Below are 27,294 nucleotides of genomic sequence, written 5' to 3'. Positions count from 1 at the left end.
TCTTCTATGAGAACAGGAAGAAGTAAAAAACAGTTTCAATTTTAAGTCGATGTACAGACGGGATCTGAGGTCCTCCTGCGCAATCCAAGCGTCAGGTGCTGTTTCAGTCCAGCAGCACTACAATTTGAGCGTTGCAGTGCGATTTGGGTGTCAGACGCAGCGCGTCAAGAGTAAAAAAATCTGACCTTTGGCGAAGGACTCAGCTGTAGGCCCATAACGTTTTAGTGTCTCCGTCAAATCCAATATGGGTGATCGATGCGAGGGCTCTCATCCCAAACTTCCATCCATTGTCTTAACTTAGACTGTCCTGGCTGCTGTTAAGAAAAGGGGGGTTACACCCTGGACAGGTCATCAGCCTGTTGCAGAGCCCATGGAGGTGGAGCAATCTCTGTCTGCAGGCCAGCCAGCCAACTGTTAACAGATGGGGGGGGGGGTAAGGAGTGGGTGGGGTTTTTATGGTAATACTTGTGTAAAGAAAGTAAATAGTTTTGTAAAGTGCATGAGAAGCACTTTTAGAGATAACGTCTGATTTGATTTGATAAAGTTCCCACAGAGATTAACCCATGGAGACTGAATGATGACACTGCATGAGGGGCCGATGACGTTAGAGCAAAGACTGAAAACCCAGAGCCAGAATTCCCAGGAAGGGGGGGCAGGTGGCAAGAATCAGGGCTAATGAGTAGCAGCACCTGCTGCAGCTCAGACAGAGGCCCCGCCCTTTTTGTACTACATTTGAACCGTACCGTAATGATAAACAATCAGTAAACTTTTCTGCTCTATGCTGCTTCATGGTCTTATCCCCCCTCCCACTATCACCCCCCCCCCCTCTCTAACATCCCTCTCTCTTTTTCCCTCCTTTCCTTTTCCGTCCGGTCCAACACCAAAGATTTTCAAACATGATTGAAACTAATAAAGTGTGGCCTCAATTACAAAAGGGGTTTGTTCAGTCATGCCTTTGGTTTGTCTGAAGATTAATAACCCCTACTGTTAAAGTAAAATATGTCCAACACAAGAGGCCCTCAGCTCTCATCTGCCTGCCCAGCTGTTGGACAGGACAAGTAAAAAAAAAAAAAAAGAAAAAAAAAAAAAAAGAGGCAGCAGCCATTCAGTAACAACACTATGTGTCCTATGGTTGTTGTCATGGTTACAGGAGGTTAGAATGATTAATGTCGAACTACAGTGGATTAAATGTGGTGTTAAAATGGACTGAGGGAGAAGTTACGGTGGAGTCACAATGTTGCAATAGTAATAATTAATGAGCTTCAATAATAATAAAAAAGGGCTTCAGTTACTGACTGTATAGAGAACTTGGCCTTGTGAGTGTTAAGGTGGAGCTACAATGAATTAAGAGTGGAGGAAAAGTGAAGTTACAATAGATTAAAGTTGTAATTAAGGTAGAGATACACTGAAGGTTGGAATTTAGGCAGCTTCACTGGGGTATAAAGGGAGCTGTAGGGAGTGATGGTGTAGCAAAAAAGGAAATAAAGTGCAGTTCAGTGAGGTGAATACGTGATATGATCACCGGTTACTAAGTACAGCAAACATTTCTTTTTGTTCTAAAAATTACATGTCAAATATCTAAGTTTATTATGATTCCCAGCATTTCAAAACCTCTGTTTTCCTTAAAACCTGACGGACGTTTTAGCGTTTTAATTTATTCGTCTGTGTCGCTCACAGTCAGAACAGCTGCAGTACTTTACTGCCTAAAGGCCCGTACACACCGGGACGAATATTCGCCAGGCGTTATTCGCCAGCGTTTTTCGCCACATTTTTTGTGTTCACACCCAGGCGATTTTCGCTGACGATGAGTGGAGTGAACATGCAATTTCATTCCCTGACATTAGATGGCGCTTAATGTAAAACAAAAATACTCCTGTACACAAGGTGGCGCCGCGCAACTTTACGCTTCTTAAAGTCGCTTTTCACTCAGAAGAAGAGAGCAAGTATTTACGCGCTTGTCAGAATCATACAAAGAAAACATGAATATTTCAAGCATCAGTAGCTCCAACTGGTGCTTGGTTCGGGGATATTTTAGAATGTCAGTCATTATTGCTTCGCGGCTGTGTAGACGCTACTTGGCGTCTATCTTCTTCGCTGGTATGTGTGCTCAGAAAGGCAGTTTTGTGTTTGAGCGCCCCCAAGTTGTGTTTTACTGTAACTTCAGAAGCTCCAGACACGTGTGCAAAAGCGCCATTCTCATTGGTCGAGTAGATTTCGACGCGACGCGTCGAAAAAAGAAAAAAACGAACCCGAGGCGTTTTTTTTTTGACGCTTTGACGCGTGGCATTTTTTCGCGTCGGTGTGCACACTCTCGTTGGTGCCCTTTGTTTAGTCACGACGCGTTAAACGTCGGCGAAAATCGCCGGCGAAATTCGTCCCGGTGTGAACAGGCCTTAAAGGTATTAACTCTTCATGGTTTGTTTGTTACCATTAGCTTTAAAACATTTAAAAGATTCTGTTTTATGTCAGGATTTTGATGAGAAAAACATCAACAGTTCTAACCTGTAAATAGTAAACTATGGTCTGATGTGACACAACTATCACACACTGACCCTGATGCAAAATATTGAATCTGCACCACAGTGTTTGTGATCATAATCGTGTGTTCTCATGTGAGGTGCACAGTAAGACTGTGTGTGTCTGCACAGGCCTGGCTGTTTGGGTACAGACATGCTTGTTAGTGTGTTGGAATGTGTGTGGGAATGAGCCACAAAAGCAATTTTGAATCATTGGTTGCCCATCTCTCTGCCACCACTTTTTCCTAAAGAGCTCCCTCATTCCTTCTCTTTTCCTTCTGTCCCGACTTCAGGATCAGCACCAAACTCAAAAGAAGTAAAGACACCACTGCAGTGTGCAAAGCCTAAATCTGTCCTGCTCAGCTGCAGAACACACACTGATAGAAAGAGTGGAGCTAAAGTGGAGTTCAGATGAAGTGAACTTTGCTCTCAGGAACTACGATTAAGATAAAGAAAAGAAACGAGGGGGATTAAAACATGTCAGCCCGGTCAGGCACACGTATCGTTCCCATCTTTGTGTACATGTGCATACAGCAGTGCAGTGACAGGAATCCAAAAAGGGTTGGAGCAGGAACGACCAGAGACAAGTCATGTTCTCATTGGAATTTTCCTAAAGTATTTCCAAACAAACCCTCCTAGAAACATCTGTCATGTTCATGATATGTTTCTAACAAACAAAACTGCTGCCATATTTTTAAAGAAAGAAACTCACATAAGACCTGATTTCATCCAGTTGTCCTCGGTGGTTCTGGAGTCAGTGGAGAGCCTGGACTGTTTCTCTTGACAGTTAGAAGCTTGGGTGAAAAAGATGGGAACTTCAGCCATAGGAGGTTGTTTTTTATCCAGTCAAAAATGTTAACATTTTGCTGAGGGAAAAAAAGGATTTCTGTGACTTAAATTTCTGAAATGACAAATAAAAGCAGATCAGATCACTGGTCTGTAGGGGTGTTAGAAAAAAATCGATTTGGCAAAATATCACTATAGTTCATTTGGCGATACTTCGATTCAGAATGCTGTTAGGACGATATTTAGTTAATTATTTATGCACGTCCGTCAGTGTTTGAATCTTGTTTTCCACTTCAACCTCCAACCCCTAGTTGGCAGCAGAGCACACAGAGCCTCTTTAGCAGTGCTTTTTAGAGGCTTAGATAAGAACGAGTGAAACAGTGCAGCTTCATAGCGGCTGATAGGCTAATGCACTTAGCAACCAAAATGCTATCGGCAAAGCTGCCCAAAGTTCTGCAGAACCTCACAGCAATAGATTCTAGTTTAGCGACCAGATGGATCAGAGTGATGTGTACAACGCCCTGAAAAAAGGCCAGCATCGTGGCAATCAGCGTTAGTTTACTTCCACGTGAGAAAGCGTGGCTGCAGCGGTGCAGAGCAGACTGTCATGGAAACAAAGCATCTTTGTCACATTAAAGCTCTCCATCCTGGCATGCTGCCTCATCTTCACACATTGTTTCGGGAAAGAATTTGTGTTTTTTTCCCCCCTTTATTTTTTAAGCACCATTCAGGCTCCTGAACCATTTAAAAGTACTGGAGAAGCTACATTAATGTTGAAAACAAACAGCACTTTATTGACTTAATCATACTTTCAGAACCTTATTGGTTAAGGCACATTCATTTTTTTCTTATACTGAAATTTATTATGTTGTGGAAATCAGACAATGTTGACTGTTCCCTTTACATAGTTTAAGTTACCAAAATAAAAGCACTATGAATGTGCTTAGGTAAAGGCAATTTATATATGAGATGCAGTTGCAGTGCTTAACATTGTGATCATTAAATAAACTGAATTTGACAATTTTATTACAGTGAAAGACTTATTGAAATTCAGTTAGAGTTTTTTCCAAGTCATATTTAAAAAATAAATAACACCGCAACGATGAGACGCAGCAACTCAATGAGATGTGGTTGGATGAATGCAGGCTCATTAGAAGAGGGAAAGATTTATAACAATTATTTAATCTTTCCCCAGGTGGGTGTTACAGTTAATATTGTGGCGACCTGGAGGTCTCGTTTCCCTGCTACATCGACGTACCAGCTGGATCGGTAAAATATACTGATGAAGACCTTTGTCAACTAAACAATTCTTCTTTTTTGTTTTTTTACTATTTACTACACTGGGTAACAAGAGGGGCAGAGCTGTCCACTGATCACTACCTGGTAGTGTTTTGGATTTGCTGGCAAGGAAGGAGACCGGAAGGACTTAGCAGACATGAATATATGGTAAGGGTCTACAGGGAATATCTGGCTGAGCCCTTCGTCAGGGAGGTCTTTACCTCCCACATCTAAGAGAACTTCAGACAGGTACAGATGGAGGCTTGAGACATTGAGTCCACGTGGACCATGTTCTGCACCTCTCTTGTCCCTGCTGCTAGTCAGAGCTGTGGTTGCAAAGTGTCTGGTGCTTGTCACGGTGGTAATCACTGAACCTGGTGGTGGACACCGGAAGTAAGGGATGCTGTCAAGCTGAAAAAAGTGTCCTATGAAGCCTGGCTGGCTTGTGGGAGTCCAGAGGCAGCTGACAGGTACTGGCAGTCTAAAAGAGCTGCGCCCTGGGCTGTTGTGGAGGCAAAACTTGGTCAGAAGTTCATGGAGGCCATGGAGAAGGACTATTGGTTAGAGGTTCTTGCCAACCATACAGCACCTCAGGAGAGGAAAGCAGTTTTCTGCAAGCTTTGTTTTCAGTGCAGATGGGGAGCTGTTGACTTTGACTGGGAACGTTGTTGGGTGTTGGAAGGAATACTTTGAGGATCTCCCAATCCTGCTGACTTGCCTTTTTTTGAGGAAGCAGAGGTTGAAGATGTTATAGTTGGGCTGTCAATCACCAAAGCTGAAATCAATGTGGTAGTCCACGAGCTCTCTAGTGGCAAGGCTATGGGAGTGGATTAGGTCTGCCCTGAGTACCTTAAGTCTCTGAAGGCTGTTATTGTCTTGCTCACATGTTTCTAAAGTATTATGTGACAGTCTGGAACTGTACCACTGGTACACTTGGCAGACAGGGGAGGTGGCTCCCCTTTTCAAGAAAGGGGACCGAAGGGTGTGTACCAACTACCGAGGAATCACACCCCTCAGCCTCCCTGGGAAAGTCTATGCCAGGTCACTGGCCGTCTTTAGGGTGTGCTGGAGAGTTCATGGGAGTTTGCTCATCCAGTAGATCTTCATTCCAATATTCACCTACGGTCATGAGTTCTGGGTCACGGCAGAAATAACAGTGTCCCGAATACAAGTGGCTGGAATGAGCTTCCTACGTAGGGTGGCTGGGCGTTCCCTTAGAGATATGGGGAGTAGCTTAGTTGACTGGAGAGAGCTCGGAGTAGAGCAGCTGCTCCTCCATATCCAGAGGAGCCAGTTAATGTGGCTCTGGCACCTCGTCCAGATACCTAATGTATGCCTCCCTGGGGAGGTGTTCAGGGCATGTCCCACTGGGCGGAGGCCCGGAGAACAACCAGGACAAGCTAGAGACACTATGTCTCTTGGGTAGCCTGGGAACACCATGGGGTCTCTCCAGAGGAGCTGGAGGAACCGGCTCAAATAAAAGCCATGACAAACAAAAGGGAGACGGGGTAAGGCTTAACAAAAAATTATTTTGAACGTATACTGAACCTAACTAAATCTGCAAAGAAAAGTAAGGGAGTTGTCAAGGCTGCAGGATCATCTGGCAGGTGGGAGAGAGCCACGCCACGAATCCCAGCAGCCTTTATACCCTCTTTGGGACTAGCCAAGTCTAGGCCTAGCCTGGAGGGTGGAGACTCCAGCCCAACCAGGACCTGCAAACAAGAAAGGGAAACATACACATAAAGACACACAGGCCTGGAAGAGGGGAAAACTGGGGCTAAATCATAAAAGAAAGAACTCAAAAGGTTCATAAAAAGAACAAAACTTAAGCAAAAACAATGATAAGAAAAATGATAGACATAAAAGGAGTTCAGCAAAGACAACCATACCAGCCTAGGCCACCCAAGAGACGTAGTGTCTCCAGCATGTGAACAGCTCCCCAGGGAGGCATCCAGGAATTATCTGGATCAAAAGCCAGAGCCACCTTAACTGGCTCCTCTGGATGTGGAGGAGCAGTGGATCTACTCGAAGGCCTCTCTGGATGACTGAGCTCCTCCCCCTATCTCTAAGGGGGCGCCCAGCCACCCCACGAAGGAAGCTCAATTCAGCCGCTTGTATCCTTGACCCATGCTTTCGGTCATGACCCAGAGCTCATGACCATAGGTGAGTATTGGAACGAAGATCGACCGGTAAATTGAGAGCTTTGCTTTCTGGCTCAGCTCTCTCTTCATTGATGGTCCATTTTCTCTCCAGGTTGATACAGGTCAGATCAGAGCTGTTCTCTTGCAGGCTGATGGCCTGGATGTGGAAAAGCCAGTTTGTTTCTTTTCCAGGAAATGTAACTAATTATTTAACCACAGCCCAAGATAAGAAAAGAGGGGAAAACTAGGGCCATAACAGTGGGGAGAGGGAAGTCTGGGCATATTTGCTTAGACTGCTGCCAAAGTGACCCAGTCTTGGATAGGCAAAAGAAGATGGATGGATGGATCTCTGTTCCTATAAATGTCTGTATGGTGTCAAGACACAAAAGGAAAAAATGTAATTTGTCCTTTTGTGATTATTTTTTGCAATTGTTGGTACTTCTTCGTTTGTTTGAAAAGGACACTACACACCCATCAAGTCAGGTTGCCATGATTCAGCGTGAAAAGGTTCAACTGGGGGAACTTTCAGCGCACGTTTAATGAACACCAAATTCGTATGTGGAGTCTGTGTGTAGCAACCCACGATTACGAACGTTCCGGACACCCAAGTCCAAAGATCTGGTCTACATTTGTTTAAATAGACTTTATTTGAAAGTGGCTGCTTTAATGAGAGTCTACGCAGCCGGTCTGAATCCAGCTTTATCCAAGTTCTATTTCCAATTCAATGACGCGTCAGTTTCGTGGCACCAGGTCCAGGTTTCAAAATAAAGACTTCCGCTTTCCTTTCAAAATAAAACTTTGTAAGATTTAATTTCATATTTATGGTAAAGAGGTCACGCGAGAATGCACATTAACACAGCGGACAACACCACCATGGATGATGAAACTTGACCGTGCATTCAAAAACATAACACCTTCTGACACAAAGCATGTATTTTACAAGGACTCGGGAGGGAGAGGGCACGGGTTTTGATCGTTTCAGTGTTGAATGATTGAAGAGACTGAGAAAAATAACTTGAAACCGGGGGGGACAGCACAAACCACCCCTCCTGGATCCAGGGGGGTGGGGGGACGGACCGGAGACAGATTCCCCACTCAGTGGAGATGCACCGCACACAGACCAGTGTAAATTCGGGGTAAGGCTTCTGCTGAGCCTGTTGGTGCTCCGTCAGAAGACCTCTGGGCAGTGCAGTGAGCCTGCAGCTGTGATGGTGCCAGAAACAATCATCTGAATGGAGCTTAGACAATCAGAGCAGGAGAGCGGCCGGACAACATTACCTAATGCTGTTTGGAGATTTCTCCCTCAGGGATAAGCGAGCCCATTGTCTGGCTGTGACCCACATTGCTTAGGGTAATCTGTACTTTGAAATGATTAAAAGCTGGTGGCTGTTCCAACCATCAAGAGTGCGCACGTTAATCCTGCATCAGAAATCGCAGATTTTCTGTCCATGATCTTGGGAGCTTCTGCCTAGATTCTGGATTATGAATAAATGTGTTCTGCTGGAAACCACACAGTAGCCTGAAGCCCCCCCCGCCCCGCCATGCAAGCATCAGGGCAATGAGGACGTCCTCTGGGTAAAACGGGGGCAGCTGCTTTAATTACAGTTAACATTTTGGGCTGCAGGATTCTAGGAACTGGCATGACATCACACACAGCAAAAACCTGCTGGTGTCTCCAGCCCTGTGTGTGTGTTTAACCCTTGTGCTATCCTAGGCACTTTAACGCTGGGAGTTGGGTCATCTAGACCAGTGTTTTTCAACCTTTTTTGAGCCACGGCACACTTTAACCTTGACAAAAATCCTGTGGCACACCAGCATCCAAAAAAAAAAAAAAACAGAAATTCATGGTCTGTATTGATCGACAGCCCCCCCCCGCCCGCCCGCCCGCAATCTCATGTGTATTTTTGTGATAATTGTGGCCGGAAAAGCAGGAAGTTGCGGCTGTTTTTTCTAAGAGATGAAATGAAAGTTAAATTAGAAAATTTAGAAACTGTTTGTTTGTTGGGGTTTCAAGGCGTTTCGCAAGGACAACTCATTGTGCGCTGGGACACTGGCTCTTTAAGCCAATGCATCATGGGAGATGTAGTGTGAAAAGTGCCGAAAACTTGCAGAAAGACTCGCGTCTCTGAGCTTTATTGTATTGTCCACTTGTTTCATGGTCTGACACCGGACTCTGTGAAAAGCTACACCGCTAAAGAAGAGCTTTAGCTGGTATTTTTGTTAGAACTGAGCGACTTTATCAGCAGAATTAAGAACAAGGAAGTGAAGACTTTAAGCACTTCTGATTGGTCAGACTGATGACATGTGATTAAGCCTTCAAGAATGATTGGTGGTGAGATTGGTGTCTTTAATAGAATCAAATAAACACAAAGAAAAAAGTATTTTATCCTCTCTCATATTCCTAACTTCTCAGTGTTTTATCAGGGCCTGTTTGGATGAACACAGAGCTGATATCCTAGAGATGGAAAATGTTTTTAGATCAATGAATGAGGGCAATTTCCCACGGCACACTGGTTGAAAAACACTGATCTAGACCCACTAGACAGTGCTCTGAACCTTTTTTCTTCAATGATTTGTGATCTTCACTGGTGTCCATGGATTACATGAAATCTTTCCACCTTTATCCACCTTTGTCATGGTAGGGAGAACACGTCAATGGAAGGGGGGGGGGGTCATCTAAGATATCACAAGGGTCATAAAAAAAAAGAAAATGTTAGACAACAGTCTGCGAGACACCAGTGAATTCAGACTGTTGATCTGTTTCTGAGAGATTTAGTTCTTTTGCTAAGTTCAGGTGTTGTGTTTGTTGTGTTGGAGCCCCACATGACATGTCACCCTCGTACGCAGACGTTCCCTGTTTGCTGGCCTCTCTTTGGATCAACAGTGACTCATTTTCATTTATTCATTTCTAGAGCACCATCCACCACCAGCCAAGGAGGCTCAAAGTGCTGTACTCACATTATGTAATCATAAAAACATAATAATAGATATAAAAATAGGTTTAAAACAGAGATTGAAACCAACATGGAGACGTTGGATCAACATGTTGAGCTGTTTTGGGTTCCCTGAAGGACTGCTGAGAGCTGTTTAGTTTTTCTTTCTCCTCCTGCTTCATTAATATTAATAATAATTAATTGGTGAAAAGTGGACAAATGTGTGTCACTCCTGTTTTAATCTGAATTATGTCTGTGAAATTGTAGAACTGCAGGTTTTTGTCCTGAAATGACTAATTCTGCAGTGGAGAAGCTAGTGGTGCTTCCTGCATGGTTTTGGTGAACCTTCTTTTATGAACACACATTTGCTGGAGAGCTTTCACAGGCTCCTTTCCACCCACCTCGAGTTTACAGAAAATCTGAACAGTGGAAAAAGTAGAAGAAAATTATCTATATAAAAATATAGCACTTTTTTTTACAAGGAAAATACCACAAAGTGCTTGATGGTATAGTAAAAAGGCATTATAAATTAAAAAAAAAACAAGACATCTTAGGTAAGAGACAAAAAAAGTTTAAACAAGTAAAAGACAGTCAGAAGTAAAAATAGCTAAAAGCCGAACTGAATACAAATGTTTTCAGAAGCTTTTTAAAAGAACCAACAGATTCAGCTGTACGGAGGGTAAACGGCAGGGAATTCCAGAGTCTAAGGGCTCCAGCTTGAAAGGACGTGACCCTGTCTTGTTGTCTAACTAGAGTCATTGGATGAACAACCAAAGTAGGTTATCAGATTAATTTAAATCACCAACAGAAAGTGTTCAAATATCTTTTTTAGACGTGTAGTTGGGGTGGGGGGGGTTACACCAGATTAGGCCTGCACAATATACCGCAAATTTATCGTTATCGCGACATTAAGCTGTGCAATATGCATACCGCAAAAAATGGCGAATATCGCAATAAATGGTTACCTTAAATGTGCTAAAACAAATTCATGGCAGCTTGAAATATTGAACAAATGAAATAAATCCCTTTATGCATTTAACCAATCGGAAGGACCCGTTTACGTTGTTGATCAATCAGATGAGCCCTTTTATGTTTGATGTTTGCCTCCTACGTCGACGAGGGTCATTTGGAGTATAATTTTTAAACTGTTGCAGTGAAATGGAAATTATGTTTTTGGTTGTTTTGCTATTTGTTTATATACCGCAAATTATATCGTTATCGCAATATTAATCACCAATATCGCATATCGCGAGTTTTCCTCATATCGTGCAGCCCTACACCAGATTATAATCCTGATTTAGAGAAGAATTTGGACGAAGGTGTGGAGAAACTTTGTTCTGATGAAGGCCATCCTATAATTAGATGATGTAGATCTATATTTGGAATTACAGAGAAGAATGAGTGAAACAGCTTTAGTCATTAACATTAGAGGCACAGAGTTGAAGCTGTGATATTAATCAACCCTAAATTGATGACAGAACCACTGTTATGTTATGTTAGTTGTTACTTTTTGACATTATATTACAGTGGCTCCCTTTACACAGAAACAATCCGGTTCTTTGAACAGGAATTTACAGAAAGAGCTAAAGATTCTCATCAGCCTCAGATTCTGCAAATTGTCCATCTTGAAAAAGCTGAGAGGTCTGTAATGTTCATCATAGAAACACTTCAACTGTGAGAGACAGACTGTAAACAGAATCAGAGAAATCACTTTTAATTTGTATAATGGTGCAGAAAATGAGGATTTGGTCAAGTTCACCTCAATACTTTGTGATGTATCCCTGGTTTCAGTGACAGAAGTCAAAGGTTTTTCAGTTCCAGAATAACAGCACTTCACTGCTAAATCTATATCTCCCTTTGTAACACTTTTGATTAAAGTGCACAATAAAAAGAAATTGGAGTAGGCAGGTTCGTCTCAGGGAGGAAATGTGGAAATGTAAATCACACAATAAACTCCTTTAGCTGGTTTGATGCAAATATATATACAGTGACCAAAATGAACAATGACAAAATGTAGAATGGGTAAATATTTTTTTATTTTTTTCCAGTCCAGTGTTCAAACAAGTTCACCCTCTTTGGGTGTTGCAGTAAGAGTCTTTGAAGTTGATGAATTTGCTCAATGCTTGTTGCTTGGTAAAAGTCATTGCTGGAGTGTTGGTGTGGATTTGTTTGTCCTACCACCTCAGTGGGGACTGCTGGGCATTTGGTCCAGGCGGGCTCAGCTGGCTCCCATCAGCACATGGGAGGAGAGAAAAATACCTGGCCTGTATAGACAGGACCAAATAATTAAAACATTGAATTATGTTTCAAAATCATTTCATGACAATTCGTTTTCTTAATGTGCATATTTTTCCAAGATTGAATACATCTGATTAATTCCAAATATTTAATCATCATCAAATCATAATTCACAAAATCAATATGCGCATGATCAATAGTTCATTATTTTAGAGTACCCATAATTACATTTATAAATAAAAATAGTTTTACATGATCACAAACTGAGATCAGCTGACGCCTGCACCAGCTGACTCGAACACACAAAACAAAACTGCGTCACTCAGCAGTTAAAGCGTGAGAGGAATTTGAAGGGTCTATGGTGGAGGGCGTTGTACAGCAAGGATTTCACCGTTGACTCCCGAACGTTTGTTGTCTGTTAAATATCCCCGCCACTGATTTGTTTTGAAACGTACACAGAAATTGTCTGTGAAATCCCGTTCTGAAATCTCGCGATATCTCCAAAAGCGTATGTACAGCAGCTCAACCCTTGTGCTATCCTAGGCACTTTAACATTGGGAGTGATTTGGAGAAATAAAACCCATCACATCAGAAAATCTCAACTAATTAAGGAATATAATTTGGGAGTTATATATGAAGGTAAAAATGTGTCAAAAAGAACGCACTTGTAGTTTTGATTTGAGAACTTGTAATACAGAATAAAGACGATTGATTTTGAATCAATGGTTGGAACCTTTAGAATAAAATGGTTAAAAGACTTTATGGCTGACCCTGACTCAATATGGTTTAATATTCCCCAAAACATCTTCAAAAAAGTAGGTGGATTAGATTTCTTGCTGAAATGTGACTTTGAAATTTCCAAACTTCCTATAAAGATTTCAGGATTTCACAAACAATTACTTTTCCACTGGAAAATGATATGTAGTCACAATTTCACCCCCTCACTTGCGCCCCCCTGTGGAACAGCAGAGTAATGACCACAAACAGGAAGACAGTGTTCCATCAGAATTGGTTTGAACACAAGATCATTTTTATAAGTGATATTCTTGATTCAAATGGAGAAATTCTTCAGTTAAGAGACTTCAAAATAAAAATATGAATAAATATGATATTGAATGCACAACCAAGGAATTCCAGAAAACCTGCAGAGCAATTCCAATTGCTTTAATACATTTAATAAAAAATCCAATATTGTCCTCCTATGTTCAAATTAAACTACCAAATTTAGTAATAGATGAAATAAAACTTAGTGAAAAAATGTGATATTAAATACATAAACAAATCCTTTAAAGGTAAATTATACCATGACTTCAATAGAAAAAAGTGAAATATAAAATAACTGAGACACCTGTCAGTCACATAAGGTGCTCAACTAATTTATAAAATGGTCCCAAAATTAAAGAAATGCAGTTCAAAATTATAAACAAATACTACCCATCGGCAGAGACATTGTAGAGTTGATTTGGCTTTGAGGTTGATCCGTGTGATTTCTGTCATACAGCCCCAGAAACAACCAGACAGCTGTTGCCAAAAGGGCATCTAACTGTTTGGAGATAACCAAGGAGTTTTTGATCATGGAGTCACCAAAGGGGAACCCAGGATTAAAAGACTTGGATGAACAGGTGTGTGCGGTCCTCAAGAGAATGAAGCTACCTTGGAGTAAACCACGGATGGATCGCCGGATTTACCTGGAAAAAGGTTGGACTGCTGAAAAGAATCCAGATCAAAGTGAAAGATCAAAACCCTGAGCAGGATGTTATTTCCTTCACTGCATCCTTCATCAGGAGTCTTTAAGACTGCATCGTTGGTTATGGTCTTGGAGGAAACTGATTCGGATCACCACTCTCGTCTCCACTGGTGACTGGTGTTTCAAGGAGTGTGGGAGCTCAAAGAGAAGATCTGTTCAAATCCAGTGAATTTCCTGAGCTAAACTGGCTTTGTGACTTTGACTTTGCTATGGACATATTTTCATTAATGAATGAGTTGAACATGAAGCTGCAATTTTTCCTATTTCTTGTTAAAAAAAAGCATGTGGAAAGTTTGAAAGTGTGTGTTTTTATTAAGTGTGCATTTACGCACAGCAGTGAATTAGAAAATGAGCAGAGCAGAATGATTCAGATTAAGTATTTTGTTGCATAATCGCTTTTGGATGTTGAAGGTGATGTCATTCATCTTTTTTCAATACATGTTGATTGCTTTAACTGTTTTGCCTTTAATTGATATGTATTAAAAACATGTGCAGTCTCCCAGTTTGATAGATTAGTGTGTGATTTACATTTTCTCCTCTCAATATTGTGCCAAATAGTGTGTAATCTTGCATATTCAGAGAGGCAAACATATTATCTGGATGAGAGTTATTTTACACATTTGAAAGATGTCAGTCTTAGTCCTATTGTCCTATTAGGTCTGCACACTACACACAACGCTTTAGTATATCTGACCAAACACAGTCTATCCAAATGCTCCTGGCCCGGGCCACCTGTAAAATTTTAGAACCCATTCTGACTCGCAAGTCAAACAGTTTGCCCACCCCTGGACTGTGTGACATACGGACACCATCAGCTTCAGCTGTTTGTCATAAGTCCGTGTAACTTATTGAACTTCATGATGCACTTACCACACGCATGACAATGGTACGTTCCATTTTCATGACGTCTCTGCATCTGTAAGACACACTGCACCCCCTTTCAGATGCAGCCGGTCCTCTCTATGACCCTCCACGGGACCGGACATCCAAAAAACCTGCAGCACCCCATACGGATGCATGTCCCTAAGACCTTTAAGTTCAAGGGTGATAGAGTGAAGAGGAATGATGGGAGTGCTGTGGGGGCGACCAGGAATCATCTTGACTAAAAATATAAATAACTCAGCAGTGCACTGGTGAGACATTTCCTCCTGTCACAGTGAATCCCAAACAGTCACTGCAGGGAAGACGCGCTGACTACTTCATTTTTATAAAAGATGGGCCCTACGGCTGGTGTACGGCCTTAAATTTAATTTAATGTTGGGCTTTTAATAAAATAAAATAATAATAATGCCAAAGATGTTCAGCAGGTCAAACTGCTTAAAGCAGTTCACAGTTTAATCAGGACTAATCTAAATTCAGAACTAAAATAAGGCATGGTTGTTTGCATTTCTGCATTTCTTCTCATTATAACAACAAACTCAGCAGAATTTCAGGAAAAAAATAATTACTAAAAAAAATCCATACTTATTAAAAACAGTTTTATTATAGTTCAGTATCTTTAGGAAACTCGTTTCCCGTTTCCCTGTCTTTTGTTTCCAGACCTCCTCTTCCTCTCAGGTCAGGACTGACTGGGAGGTTAGTCATACTAGGAACCACAAACGCCTCTGATTTACTCTTTAAGACATGTAAGTTTTCAGGAAACATCATGTCAGATGTTTAGCTTAAAAACGTGAAAACTTCCAAATATCTTTGACATTTAGGGAATAGTTTGTAGGAGCAACACATTCAATTAGCAGATAAACAAGCCAGATTATAGTTCTGAATCTGAAGCCTCTGTTCTGGAAGAGACAAATATCTATGTAAGACAGAAACAAAGCAAACTAAAGAGAATCAATTCAGGGTTTTTCTCAGATGAGCCTTTTTGCTTTTCCATCACCCGTGGCGTTTCTGGAGAGACAGGAGCCGGCTCACGTTCACTTTATGAAAGCTGCAGGGCGGATTAGGGGAGGAGCATGCAGAGGAATAATCTCTGCTGTCGGGCAGAGGTCATACGCTGCAGAGCTGTGGAGGTGAGGCGGACCCATGGCGCCGCTGGGCGTTTTCCTGCTCCACAGCTTCGGTCCGGGCTGACCTTCCCACGGCGGGAACATGAGACGGCTGCTGCATGAAAAACGAGCTGCTGTGTTAGCGAGCAGACAAATGATGCACAAAAACAGCCAGTAACAGGAAAACCAAACCCTTCCTGGTTAAGATGTTTCAGCATTAAACTTTACAGCTTGATTTGTTATTCTAAAACTGAAAAGTCCAACATGAGGAGATGCATGGCAGGGTGGGGAAACCGTGATCAATATTCCAGAGCAGGGGGGTCAAACTCATTTTCACTGAGGGCCACATCAGAATAGCGGCTGTCCTCAAAGGGCCAGATATAACTTATACATGTAACTAAATGTAATGAAAAATAAATGTAACTACTCCTTAATGTTAAATAACTCATTATTTATTTATTCACTTTTTAAAGTGACAATTACAGTTGCATGGAAAACAGATGTTTGCTTGTTACTTTAGCATAAATCCTTTTAGATTTTGTTCACTTATTAAAACCCACATAACTCCATTAATGAAGGATCAAACTGTCCAAGTGAATAAAGAAAAATAACAGAAAACTGAGCTAAGGAGAACATGTATTACAGTGTAACATTTTACTAAAAAAAAGCTGTACACAGCTTTGCATCCAACTGATGGTTTGATGACAACAATTTGTCTGCATACAGACCTGCAAACATTGAACAATTACAACAGCTACACATACATAATATGTAATCAACTAAAGAACATTTTTATTTAAAAAAATTAGAAATTAGCCACATTTGGCCCCCGGGCCTCGAGTTTGACACGTGTGTTCTATACCTATATTTTATATCCTCCAAAGTCAAAATCCAGTGATCCCTGGCTCTGCTTTGAAGCAGCTGGATTTAAAGCCTGAACGGGATTTTTGTTGGTGGAGCAACATCATGATGAACGGATGAGAGCATCAGCAGGAGACTTGCTCCTGATGGGGCTGTGAGGATGAAGGTGGAGGAGCAGTACAGGCACAAACTCACTCTGCTTATTTCTTCCACCAATAGCACTTAAGTATGATTAAAGCGGAAAAGAGTCACTCTTGTTCCTGAATCTGAGGAACTGATCTTCTGGATCAGGTGATCGGATGAGAAAGCCTCTTTACTGTACGATGGTGGGGGCTCCTGTGTGATTACCACAGTTCTCCAGGTTTGAACGAAGAGTCTAGAAGCTCTTCTCTGTCGTCATGGAGCTGCTGCTTAATTGCCTCCCCTGCTCTGTGCAGGTTATTTGATGGTGTCCATGGAGCCTCTACCCCCCGTTGTGATGGGAGACACAGTCACACTTAAGTGCAACTTTCGGACGGACAGCGAGCTCAGAGAGATCGTGTGGTTTCAGGTGAGCTCTCAAACATGTGGAAGCCCAGGAATGCTGACTCACCAGGCTCCTGCAGGGGGGGGGATTTGCTTATGCTCATGTAACCGGATCACTTCTGCGTTGTGCTTGAGGGAGTCAAAAGATGTCGGGACACAGCAGCACCCTTGGAGACCACCTCTGCTTGACAATAAAACAGAAAGGGGAGAGGGAAAGCAAGCGCCAACTTATAAAGGGAAAACCAGCGAAGAAGAGAACATTACGGAGGGGCTACCAACCCAACACTGAATACAGGGGGGAAAGAAACTTAGGGACAGCCAATATTTTGTGTGATTAAAACAAACAGATTTCGTCCCGTTACACACACTCAAGCCGTTGACATATAACTGGACGGATCACACCTGAGACCTTTATGAAAGAGACATCTTCACGTAAGACTGAACATGAAATGAGCTTAGGTTAAGTCACGTTTTGAGGGTCGTTTCAGTATATTTTGTTTTATTTCTTATTCATGACAGCTGGACGGCGGGGTTTACATCTTTTAAATGTGTTTTTTTTCTCCAGTTTCTTAATTTTATTAATTGACAGCAGGTTCAAACTCTGTTCTGCTATCTCTAATTGCTATCTCTGAATGATGTTCAGGTGGGCCCTCTCACTTTAGGCTCCATTTTCACTCTATCAGTTCCACTGAATAACAGGAGGGATTATTCCTCCATCCACCTTTAAACCCGCCTAATCTCTTTTGGGGTCACACATGCGGGGATTCCCCCTAGACGACGAGCCAGACCATCACAGGGTTACAGAGAGAGGACCGATCCAGTATTGATGTCTTTACTTACACTTATAAGTTACCTTCATGCTCCTTTGTTATTAATCTTTAAGGTGTCGGTCAATCAATACTGAAACAGTGATGAAAATAGTCAGAAATGATCTTCAGTGGTCTTCAGTGAAGGTTTGACCAAATGCACACAGACCTTCACACACTGCATGCCTGAAGCGGGACGCCTGACCCCAGATTCAAATCTGACTCCTCACACATTCCTGCTGTTGTTCCACAGGTAGATGAAGGTGGAAGCACCAAGCAGAAGATTTTTACCTATGATGCTGCGTTCAGCTCAAGTCCTCCGCACAGAGAAGACACACCTGAGCAGCTGGTTTACCACTCCACAGTACGGTAAGAGAGCCTACCACTGCTGCTCGGGTTCATAGTTGGGTGCTATGAGGTAAATGAGTCTGGAGGAGCTATTGAAATGAAATTGTTTTCATCTAAATTGTAGGTTTTGTGTGTGTATTGTGAGCAGGCTTCCTGAGGTTCAGATGGAGGACACCGGCCTCTATGAGTGTCATGTGAGCGTCTATGACAGCAGCTCCCCAGATCTGCTACTGCTGGGCTCCGACAGCACTGCCCTCACCATCATCGGTGAGAATCCACATACATGTACTTTAAAGCTTACCAGTGCTGATTTTGTCCATGGGAACCAGCAGCACGTTGCCTGCTGAGATTAAATCCAGACAGGAACCAGCAGCTGCTCTGCTCCCCATCTCTGAGACAGGAACCAGCAGCTGCTCTCTATCAAAAACAGTAATCTCAATAAGTTAGGAATATTGTGAAAAACTCAGTGGATGCGGTAAACACAGTGTTTGTTTCACTTCGCAGAATTTCAGGAGGCATGTTTTTATTTGGGGCTATTTTCATTGTTGTCTGAGTTTTTGGTGTATCAGGCTAATGAAAATAGTCTTCCCTCTGTGAACCGAAAACTGTCTGGGGCTTTTGCCCCTGGTAGGGTCTCCCATGGCAGACAGGCCATGAAAAGCTAGACAAAGAGTGGTTCCGAATCCCTATGAGAAGACAAGACAAAGATTCCATAACGTCACCCGGAACGGTGTCAGTGGGGCGCCACTCTAGAGCAAGGCCCTGGGTTGAGGCTCGCAAGCGAGCATCCGGTTGGGCCCATCTTGAAGAAACTATGTGGGTTCGCTCTCCGTGGGCCCACCACCTGTAGGGGAGCTCAGAAGGGGCTGGTGCAGTGTGGTTTGAGTGGCAGTTGAAGACGGGTGCTTCAGTGAACCAAACTCAGATAATGGAACTTGGCATAGAACGTCACCTCTTTGGGAGGGAAGGAGCTGAACTTGTGTGGGACGTTGAGAGGTACCAGCTAGATATACACTTTATTATCAAAAGTATTTGCTAACCCATCCAAATGATCAGAATCAGGTGTCCTAATCCCTTTGCCTGGCCCCCACTGGACTCTAGAGCAGTGACGACGCCTTCTCTGGAGTGATGAATCAAGCTTTTCCATCTGGCAATCTGATGGACAAATCTGGGTTTGGAGGTTGCCAGGACAACGGTACATTTGGGACTGGACTACTGAGTGTGAAATCTGGTGGAGGAGGAATTATGGTGTGGGCTTCTTTTTCAGGACTTGGCCCCTTAGTTCCAGTGAAAAGAACTCTGAATGCTTCAGGATACCAAAACATTTAGGACAACTCCATGCTCCCAACCTTGTGGGAACAGTTTGGAGCGGCCCCTTCCTCTTCCAGCATGACTGTGTACCAGAGCACAAAGCTAGGTCCATGAAGACATGGAGGACAGAGATAAATTAGAGAGGAGACTGAGATCCAGGCCTTCTCCACCAACATCAGTGCGTGACCTCACCAATGACCTATTGGAAGAATGGTCAGAAATTGTTGGGCTCCCCTCAACACACAGCCTGGACTCTGAAACTAGGTCCTTCAAGTATGCCAGTCCCACCAAACTCAAGGGCCTTAGTTTCAGAGTCCAGTCAGGAACAAATTGAATCTTGTTGTGAATGTATGTATCATTGGGTGTTGTCCAATTCCACAGTAAATCCCTGAAATAAAACGAGAACCGTTAGTTTTCCCCTCAATATTAATTTTTAATAAAGAAAAAACGGGAGAGTGAGACGTAGTTTCATGGTTTTCTGCTGTTAGTTGTTGTAACATTCCAGCCTGATGAATGAACTGTTTCCCCCAGGACATCATGGAAGTGACTTTGTTCATTCTGTGATTGTGACGAAGTAGCAACACAGGTTGCAGGACAGCACCTGATAGTGATGGTCTGGCAACACTGATGCGTCAGCTCACGTGTCCAGCTCATAAAGTGAATCCCTGTGTCGGTGTGTATCACTTAAGGAGAAGTCATGTGACCAACACAGACAGTGTGTTGGTGTGTCACAGAGGAGCAAAACAATGAGCGCATCTACCACTAGTGTTGTCAGATTATGCGGTTTTCCACCCAGTTGGGTGGGTTTGATTTTGATTTTGCTAAGAAGATTTGATATGGGCAGTTTCGTGTCAATTTGTTGGTTTTTAGCTAGTTTTATTGTAGGTCTCCAAGCTATCTTTTATTTTGAAAGATATTTTATTTTGAAAAATGACAGGATCTTCTCGTTACATTACTGTCACTTGGGTGCCTTATCCGTCCAGCTGTAATTTTAACACAGTAAGGAAAAGAACCATTTTTGATGCGTCGGATGAACGCCCAGCTTCCAGCTGTTGAAGGATTCTCGCAATCCCTGTGCCCGTTTTCCCTGCCCACCTGTGTTTGACCTTTTATTTTGCTGAATCTTTACTTAAGATGTTGAAGGTGGTGTTTTAACCCTTGTGCTATCCTAGGCACTTTACCATTGGGAGTTGGGTCATCTAGACCCACTAGACAGAGCTCTGAACCTTTTTTCTTCAATGGTTTGTGATCTTCACTGGTGTCCATGGATTACATGAAATCTTTCCACCTTTATCCACCTTTGTCATGGTAGGGAGAACACGTCAATGTAAGGGGGGGGGGTCATCTAAGATAGCACAAGGGTCAAGTGACACAGTATTAATACAGTTTGAGCAATGTGCAAAAAATGCTTCACGAGGCCTCATCTGTCCATCGCTAGGCGGGGCCTGAACACCAGCCTCCATTGTTTGTTTTGTCTCTTTTCTCCCAGCCCAGTAGCAGTTTATAGTTGCATAGGACACATGCACACAAACAAATCATTCACATTTCCTATTTGGTTTAATTCTAATGGTGTACACTTGGTTTTAAACAGAATCTTACTCACCATCTTGATTTCCCTCCACAAACAGCCAAACCAGAGCATTGTACACATCAGCATACATATCCACAAGAAACAAGAAGTGACTTCTCATGTCAGAATTGTTTGGGTTATCTTTTTATTTTACTTTTATTTGTTTCTCTTTCTTCTGAATTGATTTTGTCTCATATCTGTTTCTGCATTTCAATTGCTACTAATTTTTTTGTTGTTAAATATTTGTCATTTTGGAACTATGTTCAAGAATCCTCTGGGTTGCAAGGCAGGAATTTGTTTGGTTGGAAGTGTTTGGGTAATTGGGCTGTGGGAGGGGCTAAGCTAAGGGAGAGCAGTCTTGGTTGCAGTGGTGGCAACAGGGTTTCCTAAAAACTTTGTATTCTTTGATTATTGTTTTGGGATCAATATAATCCCACTGTCTGGAATTTGGAGTCTGCTGGCTCGGTCATTTTATTTTAGAGTGATTTATTTATTCACTGCTAAGAAGAACCCCGTCACAGTGATCCTGAAGCTGCAAAGACTGACCATGGCTATTGATGTAGATTTAGATTTAAACAGATGCAGACATTTCAGGTATAAAACATCAACAACTCTAAAAACTGAGCTCAGCTCTGGTCATCACTGAATAACCATCCATCTGGCTTTCTGCAGTTCCTCCTCGGTCCATCTCTGTGGAGGCCGCCAACAGCCCGGCGCCTTTTAGCCGTTATGAGGCCCAGAACTTCACCTTGGTCTGTGTGGTTTCAGGAGCAAAACCAGCTCCTGTGGTGAGTGAGCCACTTTCTCTGCTCCAGTGATCCGAGTACTGATCTGCAGGCAGACAATTAAGCTTCATTATCAAAGTGTTTATAGATAACTAAATCTTCAAGAAGCAGTTCAAGTCTTTCAAACTGGGAGACATTTCCTGCTTTAATACATTTAAATGTCTTGGACCTCCGGAAAATAGTTCTGGATCTTTATATCGTACGGTTGACCTTTGGAGAGCTGAGAAGAAACTTTCATGATCTGAAGTGATAAGAAAAACAGACAAAATTCCTCAAACACCTCCAGAACCTGATGAGGGCAGTTCTCTGATCTTCTCTGATGTAGAAGTGTGAAAAACGTCCTCCACAATGATCTGAGATGATGACAACAATCAATTCTTGTGAGATTTGGAAGGGCAAACTAATATATGACAAAAACTCTTCTGCAACTTCAACAAAAACATCCCGATATCTGCAACATTTAACCCCGCCAAAGATCAAATCTTTCTTATCTTTCACATCAAGAAACAGTTTTAAACATTTTGATAAAAACTCCAAGTGCAGAAGATTCTGGGATGTCTTCCCTCACTGCTGAACACAGCTGCTTTTGCTGTTTTCTTTTTTAGGTGTACTTCAAACGGGACGGTGAGCTGATTGATGTTTTGCCGACAGTCCAGTCCTCTTCAAAAACATCGATGGGTTTCAGTTCAGAGCAGAAGTGGGCTCCGAACCAGACAGATCAATGGAGTATCCAAGTTCACACCAAATGGGACCTTGACGACACCAAACTTCAGAGGTCTCAGTCCCTGCTGGATCAGGAAGGGAAGCTGGCTGGCCAGGATTCCCAAGAACAAAATGAGGAAGAGGAGACCGACTCACAGCCTGAAACCACCACTGAGATGATCCCAGAGACCGTGGTGAGCCGGGAGTTCCCACGCTGGGTCCAAAGCACAGACCCGCTTTACTATTTCCAACACTGGCAGCAGGCGACTGGTGACGGCACCACCGACGTCAAGGCCATGCTGACCTGGAGCCTCAACCCCCAGCTGGACAACGAGGCTCTGTTCAGCTGTGAGGTCAAGCATCCAGCTCTGTCCATGCCCATGCAGGCGGAGGTCACACTCAGTGAGTGAATTAACAGCACCCTGCCAACTCTGCTGACCCCAAAAGAAAGCAAAAAGGTGTTGGAACATCCTTTTGTGTGATGGCAAAAGGCCCTGCCACAAAGTCCTGCTGGAAGGCCTGATTATGTTCCTTTAGGTCATGTTGGGGAACTCCAGGCCTCAGGGTCAGGTGTGTCTGTAAAGGTTCAACATGTCACTGTCCCACTCAGGGCTGATACCTGATATTTTTATTATTCTACTGGGTGACTTATGCTCATTTAACCCTTGTGCTATCTTAGATGACCCACTATACAGTGCTCTGAACCTTTTTTCTTCAATGATTTGTGATCTTCACTGGTGTCCATGGATTACATGAAATCTTTCCACCTTTATCCACCTTTGTCATGGTAGGGAGAACACATCAATGCAAGGGTGGGGTCATCTAAGATAGCACAAGGGTTAAACATGCATCAACCTTAGCTCATTATTTTAAAAACACAATCACACTGTTTGCTGCATTTAACTAAATATATAATGGTGAGTAGGTGTGTGAATGTGTGTGTTGATGAGTGAGTGGGACTGTGACTGCAAAGCACTCTATAGCGAGGTAGAAAAACGTGACATAAGTTTGTTTTCCACAGTCGTCTTCAAACAGCAAAGCTTTTTCTGCAGCCCGGGTGGACCGGCAGTAGAATCTGTTAATTCCTCACGTTGGTTTTTGAATTGAACTACAGTGTTCCTCCGCTTATTCACGGTTCAATGGTTTAGGGAAAGTCCTGTAGCAGGTCTTCCACCTTCTGTCCATGTTCTCTGCTGACTGATGGTGCAGAGCTGTCTTTTGTGTCAGTTCCGGTCTAAACCTGGACCACCAAGACCATGTATTTATGGTTTTGGATTTGGAAAAAAAAAGAACTCATGAATGAGAGAGGGAAAAGTGAAAATGAGAGAAAGTGCAATGTCGGTTGCAGCCTTCAGCCAACACTTGTGGAAGAAGGCTTTTGTGTTGTTCAATGAACTTTTCTGGTTTTCTAGCTGCCCCCAGAGGACCAAAGCTGACAGTGACCCCCACCGAGGCCAAAGTGGGAGACACTGTACGGATCGCCATCCGAGGTTTCCAACTTGGACCCTCTGCTGTGAGTTTCCGATATTCAGACATGATGTGTGACACACTGAACTGAAGAAAAAACGTTTTTAAGGTAAAATTAATCGAAAATAATCAAACTTGATGGAGTTCCTGTGACAGTAGAAAGCTCTGAATATCACTGAGAAACCCTCTACTTGTACATAATAAAGGGTAAATGCAACATTTAGTAGCACTTGGAGCTAAAGCTGGAAAGAGATTTCATTTTACAAATTTTATATTTCAGCAATAAAACCAAAAAGACAAAGAAAACTGCTTCAAATTGAATATTCTATCTAGCTCTGAAAAAGCTGTAGTCCGGTTATTTTCAGCCCTTGTGAGACAGACGGTGCTGTCAGCATTTTGTACTAAATTGATTTCAAGCGGCTGAAATGAGCTTCCTCCACAGGGTGTCTGGGCGCTCCCTTAGAGATGGGGGGAGGAGCTCGGTCACCCGTAGAGAGCTCGGAGTAGATCCGCTGCTCCTTCACATCCAGAGGAGTCAGTTGAGGTCCAGATGCCTTCTGAACGCCTCCCTGGGGAGGTGTTCTGGGCATGTCCCACTGGGAGGAACCAGGACACCCTGGAGAGACTACGTCTCTCTGGTGGCCTGGGAATGCCTCAGGGTTCCCCCAGAGGAGATGGAGGAAGTGGCCGGGGAGAGGGAAGACTCCTGCCCCCGCGACCCGGTCCCAGATAAGCGGAGGAAGATGGATGGATGGAAAATCTTAAGTCAGAAAAGATTTTACTGCTGCACTTCAAATTAAGACGCATTATCTGGATGTTTGACTGGCAGCAATGGGTTAGCTGCTGGTCAAACATACTAAGGGAAACGGTTTGCTTTTCAATAAAGAGAAAACGAGAAACGTTTTTTGTGATCATCTTACATCCAGTCAACAGCAGAGCAGCAGAGGTTCTGTGGTGCTGGTGCGGTTAGGAAGGATCTGGTGCTGAAACAGAAGATGGTCCAAACAGCATTTGAACCCGTCTGATGTTTGGTGCTGCTGACAGAGAGGCTGCAGTCTTTCTCCTGATTTACTGTTTCTGAACGAAAACCTTTAGGCGGCATCAGAGCCTCCACGCTCACATGCACTCTCACTGAAAACATGCACCCACCACTGTTCACGGCACATTCAGTTATTCAGAGTTAACTTAAGCAAAGTCCACTGAGGTTTTGTCCTCACAGTAATGAGCAGCAGCATGTTTAACATCCTCACAAATCTGACTTTCTTGCAAACATTTGGTCCTTCTAGAGCAGATTTGAACAGAGCTCATTAAAGGTGAAGCTGGTTTGAAGACTTCTCCGTCACACTTCATCATTTATTGTGGAATCCCAGCAGAAGAGGCTCTTCCTGCCTGTTCTTTGTTCTCACAGACGGAGGTCTTTCCTGAGCCCATGTTCACCTGGACCAGAGTCGGGGGGCTCCTCCTGGACGGCAGAGAGAAGCATGAGGGCCGGGAGCTGGTTCTGGAGAGAGTCCCCGCGGAGCTGAATGGCTCCATGTTCCGCTGCACCGCCCAGAACCCTCTGGGGTCCACAGACACCCACACTCGCCTCATCGTGTTCGGTTGGTCTGTTTCCTCCAATTAATGTATAAGAGAACTGGACCGAGTGAGCGTGATGTCACTATAGAAAACCAGTTGCTTCCGGTTCCACTGAAATAAAGTCCATTAGGACGCCATTTTTCCATGATGTGGTCGGCACCATTTGGAACTAGAGTCTGAGTCAGCGTTTCTATAGCAACCACTCTCTCCAATAAGGAGCAAGCATGTCAGAAGACCACCCCCCCCTTCCTCTGAAAGCGGGAGTCAATCAAACACTTCGAATATTCGACACAAGGCCACCTACTTCTATGGTGGCATCCGACTGTTCAGTGTACAACTTGAATAACCTGAGCTACAAATACCATAAAAAAAGGATTATCAAGATCATGTTAAAAAAGGCAGCAGGGCCAGAACGGTTCTTCTGACCAATGGAATGACTAAGTAACAGCTGTTTATTTCTCTGTAGAAGTCTATGGGGTTTTGGCTTCTTGGACCAGCAGGTACTTCCTGCTCCTGTCAGGGGGGAGGGGTCACTCAGTCCAGTTCTCATATACAGTGAATGTGTTTTCAGGGACAGTTCCCCTCAGAAAGTCTTGATGTTCTATTCTGTGTTGCAGACAATCCAAAGCTGAAGAAAGGAAAGGAAAACTTTGTTGGTGGGTTTCTGCTTCTGTTTGCTTTTGTTTTTAGAGATTTGTTCCAGTTACATCTGACAACCAGCCCTGTTGCTCTGAATATCTGAAACTTAAATTCATTTAGTTACTTTCTAATATTTATTTAAATTATTTTGGCTACATACGGTAGATTAGATGTTGTAAGTATCGATGCCTTAGATTTCATTTATGACAGCAGAAAAGCACAGACCTGGTATTAACAGCTCTTACTCCGGCCCGCGGGACCTCCCCTTTCATGTTTTTCTGTTCCAAGGGGGTAACTGTCGTCCTGTCTGTTTACAGTCATCAGTGCAGAGAGCAGCCAGCGCTCGCTCTCCTTCCCCTCCATGTTGCTGATGCTGAGACTTTCCTGTGAGCTGACGTGACCCAGAGGCGCTGCTGACCCCCAACCCAAGGTCTCTCCACTCACAGGCTGATGGATGCACTGCTGACCCCAGTGGACTGCAAACACTCCACGGCTAACCAATGAGCACAGATTACATTTTTGGGTATGTATCCCCCCAACCTCATCATTTAGTCTCTACAGTCACAGACGTGGTCACATGGGGACAGTGTCCTGTCGGCCAAAGGCTGTTGAGCCTGGACTCCTGCCTGACATGACAGTTTTCATGCTGGACACACTGAGGCAGGTCTGAGGTTTTTAGAAAAGTAACAATTCTGGAAAACCTGACAGACGCCAGCTCTCAACAATTGGACCCCCCAAGACATGCAGTCCTGGCTGGAAAGTTTGAAAAGAAAAGATAATTATGTTTAATGCATTTACATGAAAAGTATGTAGATGGTTGTTCAATAAAATCAAGTCTGCCAGAGTCCATCCAGTTGCTGCGTTTTTTGTTGTCCTGTCAGCAAACAGAATCAGAGTGTGATTGTGTCAGATGGAGCCCTGCCTCACTACAAAGGTGTGGTTACACGAACCCCTGTTATAATAATGATATTTTGTATTTAAAAGCCTTTTAAGTTCACACAAAGACACTAGAGATGACACGTTATTAAATCATAAAAGCCGGTGGTGTTAACACCAGAAAAGCAGGGAGGGGCTGCTT

At 43.2% G+C, this 27,294-nt stretch overlaps 1 protein-coding gene across 1 annotated transcript in view; it reads left to right on the top strand.

Moving 5' to 3' along the window:
- Positions 1-27,065, top strand: part of LOC101164153 (immunoglobulin superfamily member 21-like) — a 28,795-nt gene extending 1,730 nt beyond the window's left edge. The window contains exons 2-10 of the mRNA XM_011477664.3: positions 16,923-17,035; positions 18,070-18,185; positions 18,313-18,431; positions 21,718-21,833; positions 22,436-22,934; positions 23,945-24,045; positions 25,408-25,600; positions 26,195-26,233; positions 26,534-27,065. Of these exons, the coding sequence (XP_011475966.1) occupies positions 16,923-17,035; positions 18,070-18,185; positions 18,313-18,431; positions 21,718-21,833; positions 22,436-22,934; positions 23,945-24,045; positions 25,408-25,600; positions 26,195-26,233; positions 26,534-26,616 (1,379 nt within the window). The 3' untranslated portion in view covers positions 26,617-27,065. The remainder of the gene's footprint in view (positions 1-16,922; positions 17,036-18,069; positions 18,186-18,312; positions 18,432-21,717; positions 21,834-22,435; positions 22,935-23,944; positions 24,046-25,407; positions 25,601-26,194; positions 26,234-26,533) is intronic.
- The last annotated feature ends 229 nt before the right edge of the window (positions 27,066-27,294 follow it).

This window comes from Oryzias latipes, chromosome 7, assembly GCF_002234675.1.
Source record: "Oryzias latipes chromosome 7, ASM223467v1".
NCBI classification, from domain to species: Eukaryota; Metazoa; Chordata; class Actinopteri; order Beloniformes; family Adrianichthyidae; genus Oryzias; species Oryzias latipes.
Note: the sequence above shows the minus strand (reverse complement) of the source record. Positions and strands in the feature narration are given on the sequence as shown.